The sequence below is a fragment of the Haemaphysalis longicornis genome, unplaced genomic scaffold, assembly GCF_048455015.1.
Source record: "Haemaphysalis longicornis isolate Haplotype H1 unplaced genomic scaffold, Haemaphysalis longicornis Haplotype H1 scaffold_9, whole genome shotgun sequence".
Taxonomy (NCBI): domain Eukaryota; kingdom Metazoa; phylum Arthropoda; class Arachnida; order Ixodida; family Ixodidae; genus Haemaphysalis; species Haemaphysalis longicornis.
In genome coordinates this window covers 21,491,349-21,514,314 of record NW_027526460.1, presented here as the reverse complement: position 1 = coordinate 21,514,314, position 22,966 = coordinate 21,491,349, and the positions used below count along the sequence as shown (strand labels likewise).

The 22,966-nt window shown below is 45.9% G+C and overlaps 2 protein-coding genes across 3 annotated transcripts in view; one reads left to right on the top strand and one right to left on the bottom strand.

Moving 5' to 3' along the window:
• Window positions 1-7,404: 7,404 nt before the first annotated feature.
• On the top strand, window positions 7,405-9,938 carry LOC144152929 (mitochondrial nicotinamide adenine dinucleotide transporter SLC25A51). Of its 2 annotated transcripts, none has more exons than XM_077684503.1 (2): window positions 7,405-7,817; window positions 8,352-9,938. In XM_077684503.1, the coding sequence occupies exon 2, from the start codon at window positions 8,414-8,416 to the stop codon at window positions 9,314-9,316; it is 903 nt and encodes a 300-aa protein (XP_077540629.1). In that variant the 5' UTR covers window positions 7,405-7,817; window positions 8,352-8,413; the 3' UTR covers window positions 9,317-9,938. The 2 variants fall into 2 exon arrangements, with proteins under 2 accessions (XP_077540629.1, XP_077540628.1); XM_077684502.1 differs by having other exon boundaries at window positions 8,348-9,938.
• Window positions 9,939-17,021: 7,083 nt separating this feature from the next.
• The window catches only part of LOC144152704 (diacylglycerol kinase theta), a 64,940-nt gene continuing 58,995 nt past the window's right edge, over window positions 17,022-22,966 (bottom strand). Inside the window, exon 21 of the mRNA XM_077684108.1 lies at window positions 17,022-20,125. Within this exon, the coding sequence (XP_077540234.1) occupies window positions 19,991-20,125 (135 nt within the window). The 3' untranslated portion in view covers window positions 17,022-19,990. The remainder of the gene's footprint in view (window positions 20,126-22,966) is intronic.

Genomic DNA, 22,966 nt, shown 5'->3' with positions numbered 1-22,966 from the left:
GACCCCTGGGGTGTACCACGCGGTCGGGCACGAAAGGAGACGGATCGGATGGGGCCGAGGTTGAGGTTGGCTGTGCGATCGGTAAGAAAATTTTAGTTAATTGGAGTCCTTCGAGTATAGCCTGATGTGATGTATTGTCAAAGGCTCCTTTAATGCCCAGAGCTAGGAGAAATAAATTTTAAGTTCGCATTTCTTTCTCACGGCCATTTCCCTCCCGTTTTTTTTTTGGCAAAGGCTGCTGCACCCCGGGGATCCTTTCCCCCGGGGTGCTCCAGCCTCGCCCGATCGGGGCTGGCTGGAGCGCCCCACGGAAGTGACGTCACCTGTTTTTTTGTTATTATTTCTTGGATTTGGTCGTCGTTGTTGATCGTCGAAACTAGTACGAAGTACCATGCCGGCCGTGCAAAGCGGCCGTGCCGGCACTCATGTTTAGGTCGGCTGTGCTTTTCATTGTTTACACTGAAAAGCACGCGCTTTTTGTACGCGCCGTAAGCGCAGGCTGATAACTCTCCTCCTTGGTACATCGGCTGTCGTTCGGTACGTGTTGTATTATCTACGGCGCACCTGCGGCAAGGCAAAACCACTCCGAGTCGAGGATTCGGAGGATTGTGTTGCACGTTTAAATTCGCCGGCTTTTGTAACCGCACTCCTTTCTTTCTTTTTATTTTGGAAGGTCTGTGCGCGCCCAATATCACGCCATCAGGTTTGATCTGCTGTGGCTCAATAGGGAAGAATGGGTCTGTGTCCTCAAACGTGGGCACTGGCTGAAGACTCTGTCGGCAAAGGTCTAAATAGTGTTGCACGAAGGCTGCTTGCGCTCCCATTTAGATCATAGAATCTGTGGCTTTTGTAGGGAGAAGAATAGGCCGAAGGAATACCTTTGAAGGCCCTCATTTGAAAAGAGTTCTGTTGGGTCTAGATTACTGGTGCCCAGTGCACTTGATCTTCCACTCTGGTGCACTGTAGTACGCGCGCTGAACACCAGTTGTGGCGCAGCGGCCTGAAATGTTTTGAAACCTCACCATACTTTCTGTGCATAAAAAGACCAGCAGGTGCCTTATTTTGGGGAGTGAAATCAGCACAGCTGGGACAAAAGAGGCCTGAATTATGTGACAAAAAGATGTTTGGAGTAAACGCGTGTTAATATGCCTCTTTTCGTCGTGCCTACAACTCTGTATATTTGGTCATGTTGTACCAACTTTTCCGAGCTTCCAAAGTTACAAGGTACACTGCAGTGCTACAAGTACTGATCACAATTAAAGTGTCAAAAAATTTGGCTTCTGGCACAAGCACAACTTTGCCACCCTTGTTAGTGATGGCCTGGAAAGAATCACGCCGAAGCAGGAAGCACCGACTAATCCAGGAGATACACTGTACTTCATTTCACCAACTTCACACACCGTTGTAAAAATTGTGCTGGTAACTATAATAAACAGCGAGAGCACAGCGCTGTACCACACGCTGGTAAGGGCAGCAAATGTAGCGCCAATATAGTCTCCCACTGTGCCCACAGCTCCTGTCAACACCAAATTGATAAAAGCGTTGTTGCACATAATTTGTATACACAAACGTCATGTAAGTAGTGCACATGTTGCTTCTGGTCATAGCAGCAGCTGTCCAACAGCCTACCACTGCAAGTGATGAAGAACCGGCCAACCATGTGACCTTTGTTCTCCAAAAAGAAAGAATCATACAGGCCTTCGTTTTCTGACAAGCAGACTGGATGCTCATCATGCTGAAGTTCCCCTGCAGTCAGAGCTGTGTGTGCGCATCCGTTTACGCGTATACGTGCTGCCACGTGCACCTGCAGCTGGCAACACGTGGCAGCAAGGTTCCATTCTGCCAAGGTGCCGGTTTAGCGCCGTAGTGAGAGGATCTGGCTGCTGCTCTGGCGAAATGAGTTCAAGTACACCAGTCCATACAGCGGTGGCCCCGCCGACGCCACGTATATGTACGGTCAGTTTACGCGTTTGATGTTACACCTTCGTCTTTAAAACTGGCGAAACTTGCACTAAGTGACTTAAGGCGAGCTGGAGGATTTCTTTTTAGATCCTCCTGAAGCACTGAATGACACACCACCACGTATTGCGAAATTTGTTTATTTACGTGTTCCCTCGTCGCTTCTCACTGTGGCAGTAGTAGTCATCGTCATATAAGGTCCCTAAAATTATCGTAATATCCATCTTCCGCATGCATGACTGGCTGACCCGGATTGCTTTGTCCGCAGGCTTTCCCATTCCTCCTAAAGTGAAATGCGTCGGCACGCGGTAGAACCGGCTTCGCGAGCTGGGCGTCTGCGAGGTGTCTTGTGCTCATCCTTGTGGTGCAGACGTACGTGACTGTTTTCCTGGTATTTTTCCTAGCACCACGGGCAAGCCAGGTTGATGCCGCACGCTCATCGCAAAACGCGTGCACACGTGCGGGGTAAACGGCGGGAGTAACTATGACATGATGTTTTCTGATGACGCCGCACACATTACGGCCAGCAACGTATGGCGGCTGGTCGTAATTACTATTAATTTTATAATGGGCACAATAGCAGAATTGTCGTAAAAAAGAACTGCAGCTAAATTATAAATCCTAATTGTTGTATGCTAGTGACGTGTTGCAAGAAAATCGGAAATGTAATAGTTATATCCCTTCGCTCACCAGCTGTACAAGTTGTACCTGCCCCATGAACCTTCAAATGCTGATTAGTCTCATGGCCAACACATGAGCCATACATGCTCAACTGTTCCCAAAAGGACTAAGCAAACACACAACCTCCAAAAAAACACAACCGGCATTGGGAAGAAACATTTAAAATTGGCTCACTTTATTTGACCAACAACTAGTACATTTTGCTTTTATAGTCCACAAAAGACCATCGCCAGCACTGCATTATGGCTGAAGAACTTTTCTGCACTTGGCTTTGGCAACAAGCAGAATGCACCATTATGAACTGGAAACACATATGACAAGCCACAGCTTTTACCAGCCCATTGGTTGCACTGGGTGTCAAGAGATAAAAAGGAAGAACCAGCAAAAATGCTTTAATGTATTTAATGTATGCACAATGATCAAACATTAATTCAGAGTGTAGAAAAAAATCCCTTCCAGCATGTTCGGCTGATCAACCCATTTGTGACAGCCTTATTGAAGTGAAGGCAAGAACGAGTCCGTGGCAGGATTTCGATGTGGGCTTTAAGAACTGTAGGCTGTCTGCAGTCATAATTATTATTGTGCGCCAAACACCCTAGTACACTGAGTGCAGTGAACTTCAGCAATGAAAGTAGTCATAAGAAATGTTTATCGTATGGTGACCGTTGCGAATCCCAGTAAACCGTTAAAAGCACCTGGCATGCTGGCAAGAGAGAGGTAGAGATAGTAAAAGATTTTTGAAAGGAGAAGAAGCCAGCCTGAGAAACTGAACTTGGGCCTGCTACTTAAATCCCACTGGGGCAAGGAAGGTACTGAATACTGAGGTTATAAGAAATGACAGTGAAATCAACCAATGAACTTTGTACACTTAAAGCAAGTATGGGGCGCAGAAACAGACTAATCACTGCATAATTCACATAACTTATTTACCGACCATAAAAAAAGTTCCGCAGTTTGTGAAATTTCACCACATAGACCCAAGAGTCCTGACAGGACAAGCAGCGATTTGACAGCTCTATCTTGCTTCTTCGTGTCAGCCCACATGCCAAAAATCTTTCATTCAGACAGAGGGTAAGCATTCAAGCGCAGTAAGGCTGCTTCAAGGTCTTTTCACCCACTAGTATACCTTGGTCAAAAACTATGCAAATGATCAACTGTCTCTGTACAGCCTTACACAGAAGGCAGTCTGGGCTGTCCTCGCGTCCGATTGTGTGCAGATACTTTCAGGTTAATGCTACTTTAAGCCGCAGCCTGTGTAACAAAGTTTCATTGAGGGGCATGAGCGAGCCAGAACCTTTGCTCGGGATCAGTCCTGGGGAGCTGTTCCTGTCAATTCTGTGCGTCAGACCAATGCAAGGCAGCAGCTTGTGCACGGGCTCTGTAGAGTATTGCATTGCTATCTTGTCTTATGATGTGTGTAGCCAAAACAGTGTATATCCTTTAGCCAGCACAAGGCAGCATTTCCTTCACAGAAAATTAGTTCTATAATTGTAATTACACTAGCTAATTTCTAATAATTTTTTCAAACAAAGAGCACGACTACAAAGTGTAACAAAGGGAAGGTACAGCAACGACTTCCAGCAAGTGCCTTGTTTGAAACGTATGACCCATATAAATACCATGCGAACATCAACATAGCAAAAACAGCACAACGCCATGCTGCAACTTTTCTGCTACGACCCCCATGAGCACTGCCAGTTTTCATGTCCGCAACCTCGTTAAACTCGGTTTCCCCTTGAGAACATGATTTTAGTGCTAAAGATGACAGACACACTTTACTGGTGCTTGCATCTATCAATCAAACACCAGCAAACGTCAGTTAATTTGAAATGATACGGGGTAAACTTGGAAGCTGGCACAACTAGGTGGGATGGGAGTGGCAACAAAAATCTGTGCACAATACAGCCCTGTTGCAGCATTTTTCAGCACAGCGACAGTTGTCACACCGCCCTTGTTAACCTATATTCGAATCTCCTGATACTATGGAGAGACTTGTTACATTGGTGGCACACTGGAATTACCACTGTGTTGAACCATGGAGCCTGCCAGTTGCCATTCGAGTATGCGAGTCTGCCGATGGAAATTTTTTCTGGCGACTGTTGCACTGCCCTGCAGTGCTTCATGAATTATTTCCTGCTGGCACAGCCATTCCATTCCACGCAGACAAACAAAATGCGCACAGGCCGCATGCAACAGGCATGTGTTTGTGTTGTTGTGTGGGAAGCAGGTTTGCCAACGGGTACCAGTCGGCTGCGCAGTAGCACCCAATGTATGCTTAGATGCAGATATACCTAGCGGGTCCACCTTGGTTCATTCCACGGAGGCAAAAGCAACGCTTTCTCATGTTTCTCTGATGGTGCTTTTCAATGGCCTCAACTTTGCATTGCATTAAACAACGACACAGAGAAATATTTTATGGATTTGCGAGCAGAAGGATGTTAGGGCTTCAACCCCGTGAGAGCCGTTCTTAGTCCAAATGCACTGAAACCCACAAGCGCCGTCACAGTCGCCCACCCCGGACTTTCACTACCACCTTCACCATCGCTACGGTTACATCTGGATTTTTTTAATTGTTAGTAACGATTAATTATTAAGTGACTCTACATGGCTAGTCAGTGAGTGGAAGTGGTTTGGTTTGTTGGGTAAAAATCAGAACAGACTGCTTTCACTATATGTTGTGAAGTGGGCGTGACAGTGACCCTGGCTCGTCAGTGAGCAGAAGTGGTTTTGCCGGTTGGGTAAAAATCAAGCATGACTGCGTTGAGGGGCAGACGAAGAGTGTGGAGCACGTCAGACATACTCTTAGCCTGTGCGATCAGTGTACGTGCTTTGTGCCATTGAGAAATTTAGCAGGTATATCCCGTGTATTGTTTTTTACAAGTTTGTCCGACATAAGCGTTAAATCATTCATTCCTTTTAAAAGCAGCACGAAGCCAGCAGGTGAGAAAGAAAAAGGTATGCTAGTAATACTAAAGGAAATTCAGGCTATTAGCAATGGTTCAGAACGACATGCAAACAATCTTTGCTAGCATGCACAGTAGCTGACGAAATACTGCAGGGTAACAGTAGCACATGCACACGTGATTACAAAGAGGGTTATGGCATATACAGGTAAGTGTGTAAGGTTGATTTAGTGCTAATATGCTGCGTGCACACGTAAATAAAAATACCCTGCAAAAAAGATGAACAAGGCAACTGAGGTTAGAGAAAATAGAAACAGCAACTATGCTGAGTCACCTAGATGGTATGCTTAAAATGTAGATATAACAGTTGAACACAGCACGTAGCATCTGTTATTGCTGACGCCACTGACGCATCACCTAGCCTGTCATAAATGGGCACGATCACGTACGTTTGGCGACATCGTAAATTTTGGAGCACACGAACACAACACACACGGAAAATGCCACGACAGATATCCGGCGCATTTTTTGGCCACGCTTGTAAGGACAGGGATCACGACAAGTTGAAGCGAACGAACGAAAACTCGCTGTCACTGCGACGCACCATTGCTAGCTGATGGGGCTCTAGATTATTCACGTATACACTCCTGCAGCGACACGAATCTGGACACTTGCAAGTCGAGTACGGAGCAGTATCAAATTTGCCTCGCGTTGTGATACCGACACAACACCGTGTATAACAATGACTGTGATGATAGCATCGATGACTGCGGCGCCAGCAGCTTCACACAAACAAACCTCTGGAAAACTATGACGCACCACACACATCGGTCACGTTTTGAAGGCAACACGGTGCTTCGTACTTTACTGCACAATTTGGGGCAACATTTGGTTCTGATACGTACGTATTTGACATGAAAACATTGCGCTCTGCGCAAGCGCTGACCAGCACTTCGCGTTGCTGCCACGAATAGTCATCGGACTTTGAAGACTGTGAATTACTGCAGAAGATACAAGCGCGGTGACACAGGCTTGGAGCTGAACACCTCATATGAAACGAAAACACAGCGCAGCACCGCACCACTCGTGAGCGACTCCACACAACGCCGACGCTCGTAACATTCTTGCTTGCCTCGGCACCGCGCGAAGTCGGAATATTTGAAATAGGCCAACGAAACAAACTCGGAACAGACAAGCCCGTACTAGAGTGAACTCTACCCGTACGTATGCCAATACGGGGCCAAAATTCGCTCTTCGATGGAATTCGGCCTCTTCTCCATGCCGCTCGTCCGTAGGTCATCCGTAAAACCCGTGGTAAATCTATAAAAAGTGCTTTGTTTACACAACTTCTACGCGAGTGTCAAAAGCAATAACAAACTTGAGTTTCGCAGAGAAAAATATAATGCAAACATCTACAAAGCATGTTCATGACGTCACGGTGACTAGGTGACGTCATATTAAAAGACAATAAACTCAGGCTAAAAATAAATCTTGATACTGTAATATTAGTGTGTCCCTGCCAAAAATATATGCAATATTATTGAAGTAATTGCAATGTAATGCAATTACGCAATTTTTTTGTTGACGTACGTCACTTCCGTGGGGCGCAGCAGCCAGTTCGGGGGGAATCGGCTCGGAAGCCCCGGGTGGCAGCAGACGCAGCCTTTTTTTTTTTGTGTGACACACGTGACGTCACGCTCGATCACTTGCTTCTACCTTATATTTCCCCTTTTTTGAAAAATTACAGATATTCTACAAATAGTAGCACTTTTTTTACCAAATTTCATTGTTTTTGCGCATTTACTGCTGTGTTTGCTCTGGGAGACGATTTTTTTTCTTGCTGCCCGGTAACGGGAGTAACGCCTGCAGCCAACAGCAACAGTGGGTCGGCAGGTCAAGTTTGCGTCGTCAGGTGCCAGATGCTGTCTGCATTTTTGTCCGTGAACAATTCGTGCTGTCCGGTTTGTCTAATGATCCTGGTAGTAGTCAGTACTAGAAACCGCGTGCAAATATTGTAACTGTAGCAACACAACGCCTGAACATCGGGCCAAATTGTACCGTGTCGAGCTAGCGGAAAATTAGTAACGGATCAAGATAGCGCCCATCACTCGCAGAAAATCGAAAGCGACCACTGCCGGCACAGTTTTTTCCTTTATATGTGCGCCCCTTTGACGTCAACTGCTTGTGTGGTAGGCTTCCCGAGGTAGCGCCAATGTATTTTCACGGAACGCCACTTTAGGAGCGGCTGGGAAGAGCGGCGCGGACACGTTCGCGGTGAGTGCTTGTCTTTCCCAAGCAGCGTGCTAATGCCAATAGTCAACGCAGCTTTGTGTCACTTTAACAGCGAGGCTGGCGATGTGCGCAAAGTGCTTGTTCATTTAAGGGTCGCGCATATATTTGTGCTCTCAAAAATCCGCTGTTGTCATGGGAGGTTCGCTTTTTATATCGACCGGTGCTGTACGAATACGTCACTTATACGCATGGGCGCACAGCTGGCAGCGTGGTCTGAAAAACAATAGTCATACTGCGTCTTGCCGATTGATGCATTGTTTTTGCTGTTTGTAACCTCCAGCTTACGTTAACCTTGATCGGTAAGGTCAAGGTTGTCAGTTGTTTCTTCGGTCGTAGCTATTAACAGCCCTTTTTTGGCGCGCTACAAGTGAAAAAAAAAATATAGGCGCCAAAGATCGCGCATCGTGCAGCTATGCAGTTGTCGCTTAAGAGTCGCCACTCACATTCTCGAAAGATGCATTGACTACTATATGTGGCTGGGCAACCAGGATCAATCTCTCCTATCCTTGCAGGTAGATCCTCTGCGGCTTCTGCAATGCGAAAATAGCGGCATCTTGTATCGAGGTGACTGTGCCAGGATGACTTCCATCGCCCTGAGTAACCCCGGCGCCCACAAGAACGTGACGACCACAGATGACGACCTGTGCGCCTTTGTGTGTGGGTGGAGTGCAGCCTTCGTCAACATCGTCTGCACGTTCCCCATGAACAAGGTGATGTTCCGGCAGATGCTGCACGGTGTCCGCTCCAATCACGCCTTTGACCAGCTGCGCAGCGAAGGCTTCCGTCACCTTTACCGTGGTTGCCTGCCCCCGCTGGTTCAGAAGACCATCTCCGTTTCCATCATGTTCGGCACGTTCAGTGGCTACAGCCGCTTCATCATTCACCACTTCCCCGACACAAGTGATCTGACAGTCAAGTTCCTCGCAGGCCTCATGGCTGGCTCCACGGAGGCCGTGCTCACTCCTCTCGAAAGGATTCAGGCCCTCTTGCAGGACAAGGACCACCACCACCGCTTCCGGAACACGGCCGAAGCGTTCAAGTTCCTCTCTCCGTACGGCATCCGGGAGTACTACAGGGGCCTAACACCCATTCTGCTGCGTAACGGGCCCAGCACGTTCATGTTCTTCACTTTCAGGGACGAAGTGATGCGCCGAGTGCCGCTGGACAAAAGCATACTCTGGGAGCAGACCTTGAGCGACTTCATCAGTGGTGCGGTGGTGGGTGCCTTTGTGAGCACCATGTTCTACCCCATCAACGTCATCAAGACCATCATGCAGGTGCAGTATGGGCCCCCCTACACGAGCATGTTCACCGTGTGCAAAGAGACCTATGCCGAGCGCAAAACACTTCGCAAGATGTTCTACGGGGTGCACCTCAACTACACGCGGGCACTCGTGTCCTGGGGTATCATCAACGCCGCGTACGAGTTCTTCAGAACGCAGTACATGAAGCATGTCAGTAGTCCACATGGCAGTTGGTGAGTTAATTTGCAGCTTTTCACCGCTGCTGCTTCATGTCTTGCTCCTCTCGAGACATTGAAGAGCTGGGTATGCGAAAATGTCCGATTCGTAGATGGCTTTGTGTCAAACATCTTTTAGCTGGCCTTTCTGGAAAGCAGCTGTCCTTAAATAGTCATGGCCCATGTGATGCAGCTGGTGTACTGTGCGCGAGTGCGATATCTGGTATGCATTGATAATGGTCACTCATGTGGTTCAACTGCTGTACTCTGCACAAACGTGTAGTTTCACACGCATTGTGGATGGCTTTTATATGCTGCAATGCAGTTGCTGTTGTGAACCTTAAGTTGTTGGACACTTGCTGTTCTAATAGATTTGTTTTGTGGCTGCGTAGAGACAAATATACGTACCGCTACCACATGCCCACTCACAAATAAGTGCATAAAGTTGCGAAATGTTTTTACTTCACAGAAAAGTGCTGTTCAAAAATGTGTTTCTATAGGAAAGTCAGCGCTTTGATTTTGCATTTGAGATTGCCTGATTTTGTAAAGTTCGTGCTAAATAATTGTTACAGCATCGTTCTGCCGTTTTACACAGATTTTTTTGTATTTGTTATAGCAGACCAATTTTTGTGTCTGTTAGTAAACGTCCAGTACATTCACATATAAAAAATTGTCCAGTCTCCTACCTTTTCATTTGTATGGCACATGCACGCATTAAAGTACTTGTTCCTTTTTCTCTCTTAAAAGGCATGCCTTCATTTGAAGAAAGGTAGGAAAAAAAGAAGGCATTTACGTTCTTTTTTTAGAAGAAGTTACCTAACTCATTATTCATGCAACTCTCGGTAGCTTAAGGGCCAACTGCGCTCAAAATTTCCACCTCTTGAAAAGCGTTATTTTCGTATAGTCTGCCTAAAAAGACTGCAAGATACAAAATACGACAGCTGAAATACATGTATCCGCGGCGCAAACGACCATAAAAAATCGGAGATTTTGAAAGCCAAATTGAGGAGAGCGTGGCCATTAAAGGGACCTAGAAAAGCTTTGTGAAGGTGGCAATCAAATGCATTCAGGTGCTAGAACACATAACGGGGCATTTTTGAGCCAAGTGTGAGCCCCATACGTTGTACGGATAATTTGTAAACAATTCTTGAAGATAGCCTTTCTCAATCGATGAGCGCGACGCCGCAGCAAGCCGATCGCTGCTGACGCAACGGCGAGCCGCCCCCTGATTCGCCCAATCGTTGGCGACGTCGGCCGCTGGCAACGTCACTGCCATTGGCTCCCGGCTGCTCTTCCTCCTTCCTGCACGATCCCGAGGCAAAGGCTGTGAAAGGCAGGTCCGCAGCGATTGACGCATGCCTAGGCGCAGGAGTGTAGCTAGCGCAAAACGTAAGTCGAGCGTCGTGATGTCACACAACTATTCCGTGTTTCCAGCTGCTTTGAAAGCAGCAGAGAGGGAGGAGGAATCGATCGGCAAGGGGGGAGAGGTGCATTTAATTTTTTTTGGCGCAGGTAATACTGAATGTAGATTAATAATTCCAAGGGCATTGCATCGCTCTTTTGGTGCTACGCGACAATACGGGCCTTTTATTACTTTTGCAAAAGGCTTTTCTGGGTCCCTTTAAGTCCAGGCTGAAGCCCTTGGAGAAGCGGGCCCAGTGGGGCTCAACCGGTACCCCTGGCTGGCCGTGGGAAAAAGCACAGGGCCGGCCGCAATGTAACTTCCGCTTCATAGCTGTTTGTGGGGTCCGCCGGAAGGTGCAGTGTTGCCTGCAACAGAGCTATTTGGAATGTTCGTAAATAACTGACAATGCATTTCATGGGGCTACCAGTCATGCCCCAGTTGGTTTGGTGGTACGTACTGTACGTTCAAAGTAAATTTGGTCGTGGTGAAATTTGAGTGCAGTTGGCCTTTAAAACCATGCATAGTAGTGCTCTTGTAGGCTGAAAATGCAAAGTGCCTGGTTCCTTCCTGGCTAAATATGGGCGGCACGTCCTGTATCTAAGTCAGCATGTACTAGTCCGTAGAGAAGTACGTAGTTGACGTGGTGCTTTACTAAAAGCAGCTGGTTTGCTAAGAAGATTGTTTTCAATTTAAATCATTTACTTACATACTACGTATTAATTGTGGTTGAACTTCAGAACAGCACTAATTTGTATCCATAAGGCAATGAAGATATGAACCTTACAGGAAGTAAACTAATTGAACAACATTGTAGTCACGTATGAACTGCAGAACCTGCTAAATAAAGCAAGGTTGTATGTTGTCATCGCCCAATAAAGCATAGTTTACCGAATAATTTGTAAATATGTAGGCAGAGCATAAAGTGCGAGATTTTGCCCGATTTGAAGACAAAATAACGGCAAAGCAGGTAGTTCTTTGTGACATCGCAATAAGCTAGCATTTCGGTTCAGTTACATTTAATGTTCACAAGTTTGCTACTACATGATGCAGTGCAGCTGGCAGACGTGAGCAAAGCATTTTGCAGAATTGCACATTATTTCTGCTATTTATTATACAATTTTGCAGCACCTCAAAGGAGTCAAGGCACAAACACAAAATGCCCTTCATGTGTCTTGCAATAAGTTCCCGAGTAGTTCATTTGTTTCAATAAGCTTAGCATTTTTAATTGCAAAGTGGGCACTGGTCAGCTAACACGCTAACCATTTCTGGTGGTTTATTATTTGTCGGTTTGTCTTCTATCATAAATTTGTTGAATCCCTGCAGAAGTTTCCAGAGACCCACAGCTTACTAACAACGTTGTAGATTTCACATGCAGTATTTTTAGGTAATGGTCACTTCCACTTGAAGGGTCTCACAACTGTCGATATGAAGCGGTAATTATGAGTTCAGAAGCCTTTGTTTTTGCTCTCACTTGTTTGCTAGTGTCATCACTGGGTAATCCTGTGAAAGAAAAGAGAATTTGGCCAAATGCGTATCAGGGGCTCATTCGAAAATAACTGCACTGAGCTTTATTTCGTCTAAGAGCCTGTAGCTTTCCTGCTGGCCACTTTTGAAACATAAGGCTTTGGTATCTGCAGCGTCTAGTTCAACCATTGTTTCAGATATGTCATAGCCAACTCCGGATTCTGAGGTATTTATTAGTTGGTGCTTTATTTTTATCCCGAATATTTTGATCTCCAAGGGGATCGCAAAATAGTTTGATATATCGATAATTCAACACATAAAATATTTTCTTTTGCACAGGATTTCCAAGGGGATGTTGTTTGGACTGTTCGATATATACAATAATTCGATATATCTGGGCTCGATATATCCGAGATCGACTGCAATGCCTACACGTGAAAAAGATACCTGATGTATTAATTTGCAATTCCTGAGTGAATGTTTAGAATATTGTGTACTTACTGAGCACGTACCAACTTGATTTTTACGTAAGGAGCAATACTATTTACACGTGTTATTGATGAATTGTTTCTAATGACAGCCTCGAAGCAGTGTTTCAGTTGTTTTCGTGCCTGGTCATGGGTTGCAGAGAAATAAACGTCATTGTTGGGCACCCTGCATTTACTGGCTTTGATATACACATGAACATAGCTAGCCTGTGACAAACGAAGTTGCTGGAAAGTGAACAAAATACGACAGTGACAACAACTTGCAACCTTTTCTCAAGAACGCACTCCCAGGGATGTGCTGCCATTTTGTGTGGTTTATAACAGTAGTTTGTCATCGAATGGCCAATGTGCACAACACACCCGCACTTCTTGTTATGCTTTGTACAAAGTAGTCTCCATAGCATGGTCAACTACTCCATTCATGAAGGTCAAGTAGTTGGCTATGCCAGACAATCTAGGTTGTTTAACTAATGAAGAACAGCAAAGTGCAGATAAAGGCGAAGAAAGGGGACATGATACAGGCACCATTTAGTTTCTTTTCTACAATTCCAGCTGGAAGAAAAACAGCGTAATTTGGTAAGCATTTGTGACTGACATGTGAAATATTACGTCGTATGTTGCCACGTGTTGTTTGCTTGTCGCTTCATATTTCGCTCCACAGTGGTGGTGCTTCCACACGTTGTTATGGCTCCGCCGATCGTGGGCATTGCATAGGCGAGCGTGGTTAACCTCCTCTCTGCCGCCCCTCAACCAATCAGAATTGAGAATTCTTCCAAACAAAGCTTCCATGATGTTCCAGGTCATCACTCTCCCCTCTCTGCCCTCATTTCACTCTCCACTCAACTTCCTTGGGCACTTTTTTTTTTCATATTTTGCAGCACACACTCATCACCGCCGCCACTAAAAGCTTAGCAGGTAGCCCGAGGTCATTTCACGTTAAAAATTTGCACACACATGTGCACACACCTACCTTTGGCAGTTTGATTTGCCCAGATGTTCGCAGTCTTCAAGCACACATCAATTTCCCTGTAGTGCTTAGGCTAGATGGTTTAGAACAGTGAATTGCGGGAGATGGCACAGTTTATGACTTTTTGCTTGAAGGTGGATCACTAAAGTTTCAACAGAGAAACTGCACTAGTGCCCATTTGAAGGAGAGGTGAAAGCAGTGGTGGATCCTGACAGTGAGACATCAGTTTTCCCAGCTGCTGCAGAAAGTAGCACTATTAAGACTACAATGCGTGCCATCTCCCTCTCCCCTTTTGGCCCCTGTCAAAGGTATACATCCTGTCATAGCACTTCCCAAGGGGTTACTCCGGATCCGCACCAGACCATTGGGTCATTATGATGATGACAATAAAGATTTTGAAACATATTGTTATGGCACCTTGCCTTGAGTTAGGTAGGAGGTCAGTAGTGCTGGGTTGCAAGTTCCGAGCAAATGAACAGAAATAGATTTCCTTAATGAGGCCACGCAGACAAAATGCAAGTTTGGTTTATTCGACAGATTGCCTCTTCAGTATAACACTGACACCACTTTTAACGCAAGCTTCACTCAAATAAGTAATATAATCAGGAAAAAAGAGAAAGGGCATGCTACTCACTAGCTCATTTTCCGCACTAGAACCTATGACGTATTATGGGCAGCTGTGTGAATGGCTGTAGTTGACAAAATCTAATTTTGTCTAGATTTAGATTTAGGTCTGATATTCTTTTTATAGCAGTAAGAATGGTAGGGTAAACATGGACGTTATGAAAGTACACGTAAAACATAGAAGCACCAGTGCGTACTAAGCGCATTATGCTGGTTATAGCTGCACAGCAGTCGGCGCATTGAGCTTACACTGGCCAATGGCATAAGCAACATTGTCTTCTGTGACTGTTTTCCAAGCATACGCAATGTTTCACAAAACAAGTACTGTCAGCTATAAGAAACATTATCCAGGCGCAAATCCGGTCAAAAAACAAAGTGAGGGTGGACAGCTGTCCCCAGCGGTATGGTGGTGCCATCTAGGAGGACTGACAGCAAACAAGGCGTTCCGCGGTTCACTGCAGCTGTAGTCCACATACTTGCGTTCACTTCAGTACTTGCCCGGGATATGTCATCATCACAGACGTCGCGAAACACACGATTCAGCAGGAGAATCAAAATTATGGCTTAAATTTTTTATTTCTCAGTGAATAAGGCGTCGTTTGGTGCTGGCCAAGCGCTGGGGGCACTATAAAACACCAAATCTTTTGAATAAAACAAATTTGCATGTTGTCTGCATGGCCCAAGATCAAAACGGTAGCTTTCAATGCAGCCGTACTAAATCCCCTGGTGATGCGACGCTGGCCACTGCCCCAGTAGAAGGAGGAAGCTGTTAATATTCTATCACCATCATCTTAGTAGTGCCATACACCAGCTCAAGAGGAACAAGCACTATGTGGTTTCAAGCGCTATGTGGTTTCCACCAGCAGTTTTCCACCAGCAGTTTTGAGCGCTGTTCATGAGGAGTCTTGTGCAGGAAGTCAAAACAGCTTCTTTCAGTTCGCAGTCATTCTTCTCAAAATCTGCATCGTTCCAGCTTTGTCACATACTAAGACTGTGATTTTTCCCATCCTGTCTTTGCTTGCTTGAAGCGTGCATTCGTAGCATAAAAAACCTGTATTCCCTCTCACTATAGGTGACTTGCACCGGATGTGTATAGTCTGACTCTTCAACAGCACTGCCACTTGAAAAGCGACAGATATACAATTATTGAAAATGTGCAAAGCCAAATATGTGGTGATTATTGACTTTACAAAATGTCCTGCAGCCATCCGAAAAATTTATGTGTCCATGGTAGTTCTGAAAGCCTAACCATATAAAAATTCACCAGCCCTTTCTCGTTTCCCAAGGTAAGCTAGCGGTTAAACCTTAATAATTAAAGAAGTTTCAGCCTGATGTGGTTATATATTGTTACAATCCCCCCATCTGGGTATGCGTCTTAGCGCCTGTAAGAAAAGGACTGAAAGGAAGACGAGGAAGAGGATCGAGACGCGTTCTGCCTGTTGGCCAGTGCTACTGCATCGCGGCCTAGTGTTTTCTCCCGGTGTATCTACGCCATTAAACTCCCCTATTTCATTTTTCCAGTGACAATATATTAAAAGGTGCTTAAAGCGAAGCTTTTTGGGTCTCACCGATGGCGGTGTCGTAACCAAAACGCACTGCGGGAAAGCCAATATTATACAATGGGAGGGCACAAGACAATGATGAAACAAGAAAACGCTTCCCGTGGTCGGAATCAAACCTGGGTCCCTCGCGCTATGAAGCGGACATCCATCCGATTGCACCATCATCGCATTCGGGTCGCTCAACATTTCCTTTGGGTTTGTTACGTGGGCGTTGGCTTCGAACTTTGGCATATTGAATAGGAAAACACAGGTGGTCTCATAAAGAGTGCACAAGCCTATGTCATACTCTTGACTTTGGCACTTTGCCATTTGATCTTCGCATGCAAGAAAGCTTCTTGTCCTAACCATCATCATCATTAGACGGAGGGGATTTGAAATTTTTTCCACACTAGTTTTCAAACTGGCCATTCCCAGGGTGATTTCTTTCTGCTGAAGTGCGTCGTCACCCACAGGGTTGTGGACTTGTTCTCAGAGTTCCCGGATGTCTGTAATTGCGATTTGATGCTTGTGGTACAAGAAGTACGACACATAGTTTGTACAGTTTATACGGAGAACGCTTCCCATGAACACAGCATTAATGACTGCGTTGTTGCACTTAGTGGACATCAGAGATGTGTACGGCAATTGCAGGGGAAAACCACTCTTGTGTGATGTAGACAAACTCGTGGGACTCGGGTCACCTCAAGTCTGCATTCAAATCGCTCAGGACCACCCGCAGCACGTCAGCATCTGCCCCAGAAAACGTGCAGTACCTTGGTAGGGTCCAAGCAAGAAAGCATTCGGTGTCCATGACACTAGTGTTCGGCGGCGATATGTGCACACTCGTTATGCAGGCTGTAACACAGATTATGAGCATTAAATTTTTACGACCTTATCGTGACAGAGGAGCTTTGTGACCAAGGGCTCCATCAATCGGTGTACAAGCAGAATGAAACCCATTTCTATAGGTTTCTTCCAATGTTTAACAAGATGCACTAGTGCTGAAGCTCCACAGAAGAATTTCCCCTCCACCACACCAGGTTATGCTGCTGAAACTCTCACATTGTGTAAGCTCACTTTCAAAGGAAGGTGCCCTGGTGGGTCATTTTTATAACTGCACTTTGCCAAAACCCATTTTGATAACAAACACTAACGTTGTGACTTACCGCACTCGATACAGCGCAGACTTGGGGGCCAGTTTAATCCACAACCAGCCCATTGCAGGGTCAGAGGAAATGAAGGCAGCATGCAGTCTGTGACATAGATAGTTTATTAGCATGATGCCTATCAACATGTGTACAGCTAGTGGACAAATCTTCCGCACATACACTGTTCTAGTCAACGGCGCATTGTGAACACCATACGCGTGTGAGTCCCGAAGAGCGTTGCAGCTAACAGCGCCTTCTATTTCTCTTCCACATGCCTGCAATGCACGGCAATGTGCGTCCACCTAGCAAAGCAGCTCTCTTCCTAAGACTTCAGAGCGGGCCAAGCAGAAGTGAGCTTGCCTTCAGGTGCTTACGTGAGCAGCCTGCCGTCTATGCCAATTTAGGAAGCAAGCAAGGATCGTGCTCTTGACAAGCTTATATAAACCCATCGTCACTGGTTTTGTGTTTGCTGTACAGGCTCCTATTTCTAACCATGTCAGCAGCCAATGAGAACAATATTTTTTCTACTTTTGTCAAATATAAATAAAAATGTGGTTCGGCCTCCTTTTATCTTTGAGAGTTGTCGCTTGGTTAATTCTGTTACTGAGAGGTGGCCGCACTGCGATAATAACAGCCCGAACAGCGCTAAATTGTTTTTGAAGCGTCGAGATGAATGCAGGCACGTATTCAAGTGCCTGGCTTATAAGACACCAGCCCTTTTTGAAATATACCTTCTCTGTTGCGAGCTCAGTGATTATATCAAAAAGATAATTTGTTCGCAGGTCAGAACGCATGTGCTCTCCTGCTGAACCTACATATGCCAATGAGCATTCTGGCCTCCATAAAAAAAAAAAACAGGCTTGCTGTACCGAAGCACGTCGATAATAAATGTTAATGTTAAAACCAATTTAATGTTATGAGCACAAGACTATACAGGTTTCTCCGTGTTATTTCATTGTTTTCGAAGTTCTGGTGAGCAGGGTTATGTCAAACATACTTAGTACTAGAAGCTGTTTGATTTCATAAACCACGTTAATACAGCCATTCTGAAAGCATTCATATTTTCCTTTTTTTTTTTTACTAGATCACTAAACATGTATGGTCTTGATTCAACTTTAACTGTTCGTAGGCTAAAGATATCTTTATTTAGATTACCTTGCTGCTGTTCTACAGCTTTTTAAAGCGTAATTTCACTGTTCATCCAAAGCTATAGATTCAACTGTACCATGTGTGCCTGTCTAACAAAGTCTAACGTCCTGCTGGAATGTCTTGGTGCCTGCTAGCTGTACTACACAAGGGCGAGCTTGAGCGACATATTGGCCAGTTACACAGCGTAAAAGACATTTTGAAAGCAGTTGCTGCGAGACCACGAAGTCATCTTCATGAGATGTACTTTCAGCTGAACCAAGCAGAAGTTCAGCTTCACCTACTAAGCACTGCACAGTATCAATGCCCGCCGTTCCTTAAAGCAGCGAAGACAGCGCCTCTTAAAACTAACTATCACGCCCACTCAATTTAGGTATGTTGCAGGTCTGGAACAAAATTTGCCATTGTTGCATATCACGTCATCTGTCCAACATTCTCTTTTATGCGGGGATGCGTGACATTTGCAATACATGAATTAAAGCAACAAGCTCTCATGGTGGCCAATGAAGGAAGCATCGCTATGTGAAAGGATGTGCCGCCTGATTTCTTAGAGGCCTTGAGTTTAAGCGCTGTGCCTGAATTCTCCGTACAGTACGATCTCAAAAGCTATACAGGTCAATATATATGTACACTTCGACTAAGAATAGGTGGTTCCCTAATTAATCTAGGATGAGAGTAGCCTGCAGATAGGTACAGGGTATACGAACACATGCTCTATAGAAACCTTCTTCACTACACCTCGAAGAACGGAATTACTAATAATGTTTATCGGTGCTACGATCATTTATTTAGCACAAACTCAAGGTTAAAGCATCGCAATAACGGCTATCGTATTTACATCTTAGAGGTTGGAGAGAGGGCCTACAAAAGCAAGTGCTGTAACATAGCGAGCCCTTTCGTTGGCCCGTGGGGTTCCATGACACTGTCAAGAAACAACTGAAAGCATAGTGTAGGCATATCTTTGCTTTTTTTTTTCTTTGTACGCATCCCAAGGCTGGAATGAGGTTGATACCGAGCCCAGGAATGCCTTCAAGGGCTGCCATTCGAGCGACCGAGCTGAATGACGCCTGGGCAACAGCAAAAGAAACGCCGCTGCAAGACTAACACGGCAAGGCGTTAGATGATACAATTGCGAAGATGCACGCTTTTAAGAAAGCAAGATGAGGGAACGTGTCAGTCACAAGAAGGCCATGGGCTGCAAGCTGCCGGACACAAGAAACTTGTGAGCGCCCCAAAAAACCCGTGACTGTGAACACCCCTTTCACAAGACATCGAGCGGATCGGAGCACGCCATGGCACGCCAATGTGAAGGCTGCCTAGTGTCCACCGAGCATTTTATGTCATCATAAGGGGACACGCTTCCTTCCAGGTTTGTCGCAATAATGCCATTACTTGACTTCTTTGCTTACTGTGAGTGAGCACACGGTCTTTATGCACTTGCATAGTGTTACAAGTTGGGCCAAGACGGCGAGAAACGATAGGTTGGAGGCGGCTTCCAAAGAGCAGGGATCCGGCACAAAGCATTTGACTCCTCCTGGGCAAAACAGGGCTCAGGGCAGGCCGCCGTTTGTGGCAGCAACAACGCGGCAAACATGCGGCTACAGCTCGCACTCAAAGCCAGTGCTTCTCCTCCGCTCCTCTTTCGCACACATTGATGCACCTGGCCGGATGACTGTACATCCCAACAGGGCCAAGCTCACCAGCTACACAGCCAAGCAAAATGTCACTGCACGCACTACTGCAGTATGCCGGCACTGTGCATGGGGCGAGAGAGGGTGCTGACGTTTGCCTCCCCACAACAACCCACAGTAGAGCCTGCAGTTGATCACCACAGGAACGTCGCCGTGAAGGCTGACGAGGGTGCACTGCAAGGTTAAACTGTCCTGGCTGAAATCGTCCCACGAGGAGGCCCCTCAGAAGGGCCCCATGGTGTGGCTGGTGCTAGTGGTGGGGGGCGGCTGCTGCGCTCCCTCTAGGCTGGCCAGAACCATGGTGGGTTCCGTGTTGCGCCTCTTGATCTTGCTCTTGCTCTTCTTGAGCATCGTGGCCTGCAGGGGGCAGCGGGCGGAGGAGGAGAGGGCAGGAGGAAGAAGAAGAAGAAGAGCGGACAGGAGAAGAGAAGAAATAAAAGAAGAGGAGGAAGGCGAAAGACACGCAGTTAAAGAAAGGGCGCGTTAAGATGCGCGAGATCAGAGCGTCGAGAGGAAGAGGGGAAGGGGCCTTACGCAGGGAGTCAGCAAAATGTGTTGTTTCCAGTCGTGTTGTGTGCCGTGTGTGTCCGCGTGTGACATCTGGGAATGCCCATTGGCAAAGCAGTGTAACGGTGCCGCTCGTGACTGCGCAACATTGCGTTTCCTCTTGATGATGTTGAGCTTTACTAGGCACGAACTTTCCAGGCATAGTGGCTGCCAAGTGACACCACATATGCAGCACTGGTGACCCAAAATCACGGGGGCTTTATAGTGTGCCGTACGAGAGCCACAGCCGAGCATTTGTATCAGGCCACCTTGTAAACATGCGAAAGCTCCTGGACGTTTTTTTCTGCAAGACTTCTACTGTGTATAAAAAGCTAAGCAATACCGAAGAACACTGTTGGTTTGGGGCAGAAACAAATGAAACAATATGTGTATGTCGCATGAGGTTCGAAACACATTGCGTAAAAGTAACCTCAACAATGGCTGGCGCAGAGAAAACAATAAGTTGCTGAACATGGGTACCCAAACAATAACTATTTTACCGAATGCAATAAGCTTCCACTGTGACGAGGCTACTGAAGGTAGGTTGTAAACAAGCCTCTACTAAATTTAACGAAGCCGCCTAAAAAAAATTTTCTCACAGGGCTTTTTTTGTGCAGTTGGGTGAGCATTCACAACATATCTGGTGATATTTTATAGCTACGTCACTCAGTCATCGTTTGTTATACGGTGCGCCCCACAAATTCCGGATTTTTTACAGTTGCCCTTGCTTCTATTGCACTGTTGTTAAAAATACCTAGGTGTTTGTTGTGAAAATTTCGTAGCCACAACAATCTGCCAACAGAAATTCCTACCTCCCATTGTTTGCATTCATTGTGCAGGAAAGGGCCAATATTACTAGCAACAGAGTGTTGGAAGCCATCACTTGTTTTATGTACAAGCTAATAGTGGGTCCTGTTACTGGTTTGGCACCAATCTTTTCATGCACTTAAATGTTCTCATTTTCATCGTCACAGTTCATGAACACTGATTGATTGTATACGCGCCGACGCAACGCAGGCGATGAGGCGCGCCGTAGTGGAGGGCTCCGGATTAATTTTGACCACCTGGGGATCTTTAACGGGCGCCGAAATCTCGTACACACGGGCGTTTTTGCTTTTCGCCTCCATGTTCATGAACACTGAACACACGTTTTAGCTTTCACATCATTCATTACAGACAGAAGGTAAAAGCCCTTTTTCTGTCGTTGTTTTAGTATTTACAAATGCGCTCAATGTTAGGCCAACTTTTGTAATATAGCTTTACCCTGTATACTGCGTCAGTTCTTTTATACACTTTGTTTTTGTACTGTTTTTTTTTTATGATAATTTTACAAGGCAATCTCCACAAATTCACGGACTGTATGCGCTGAAATTAAGGACAAGGAAAAGTCTCCCCCTGTTCGCTAATGAACAAGTGGACAAATATTGAGACTCTATCAACGCAATTTTCTCGCTTGTGAATGCCACGACAACATTGAAAAAAAAAAAAAAAAAACAATGACACAGTTGCACCAAGGACGAAAATAATAGGGACACAGAAGAGCAATGGAATACAGGATGTGAGATGCAGGTGCAATCAAGGGCTCAGCAGCAAAAACAAAACAGAACAAGAAGGGCAATCAGTGACGTGAGTGCACGAAGGAAGTGCAAACTGTGCGACTGGCTTTAGCCAATTCGCAGCAGTCTCTGCATAGCAAGGCATGCGGGCATGTTACTGGTGCAAATGAGACAGGACGCAAGACACTCGTGGTGCACTTGAAACCCTTCTTCACTGTGAGCGAGCGTGACTCCCCAGGTGCCCGCAACCCCTTCCACGTTCCCCAGAAATTCTCCCCGCCACCGTGAAGAACTGCAAAAAAGTGCTCCTCTTCCATCCCGCCCATGCCATCACGCTGGACTCTGAGACAATGTCGGGGAAGAGTGCAGCTACTTATTTTTATCCAGAAACATGAAGATGAAGGCACAAAGTGTTGGTCGCGAAGCCACCGTGGTGAAACCGCACCGTGCCTCCATTTATCACAAAATAGGCTGAAACTCTAAACAACTGTTAATGATTGTCAGTGTGCAGAGAAGCCTGCCTTGTGCTTATCAAATTACCAGGTGGGAACAGATCCGCACATACAAGTTTCCCAGTGAAGCACGACTGTCCATGTGGGGCCGCCACCACGCACTGTAATGACTTTGCTTCCAAGTCTCTTGAATGCATATTTCAACGCCTAGCACACCTTTTGAACATGATAGCAAATAAGTGTACCTAGTACTTAGGTCACATGCCTAGTAAACATCTGAGCCAAGTATGTCCAATATGGCTCTACAGAATTTGAGAACTTGGGTACTCGCTTGGAAGCGTGTTCTCCCTTTTCTCTGTCCCTGAAATTTCAGGCATTTCTTGTTGCCCGCCAATAGCTGTGTAACATCCTGTGCTGGCAACAGGACAGGAAAGACAGAAGAACAAGGACAGAATATATATATCTATAGGTGTGAAAAATTCTTGTGCTCTTGCTACTGTGACATTTGTTCTGGGCAGTGAGGGGGGTGTTCAGGAAATCTAAACTGCAAGGTGCAAGCAGCATCATAGTTGTTACAGAACAAATGCTGTAGTCACAGCCCTGCAACTGCATGAGGTCGCCACCTTACTGTTTTCATACAGCCA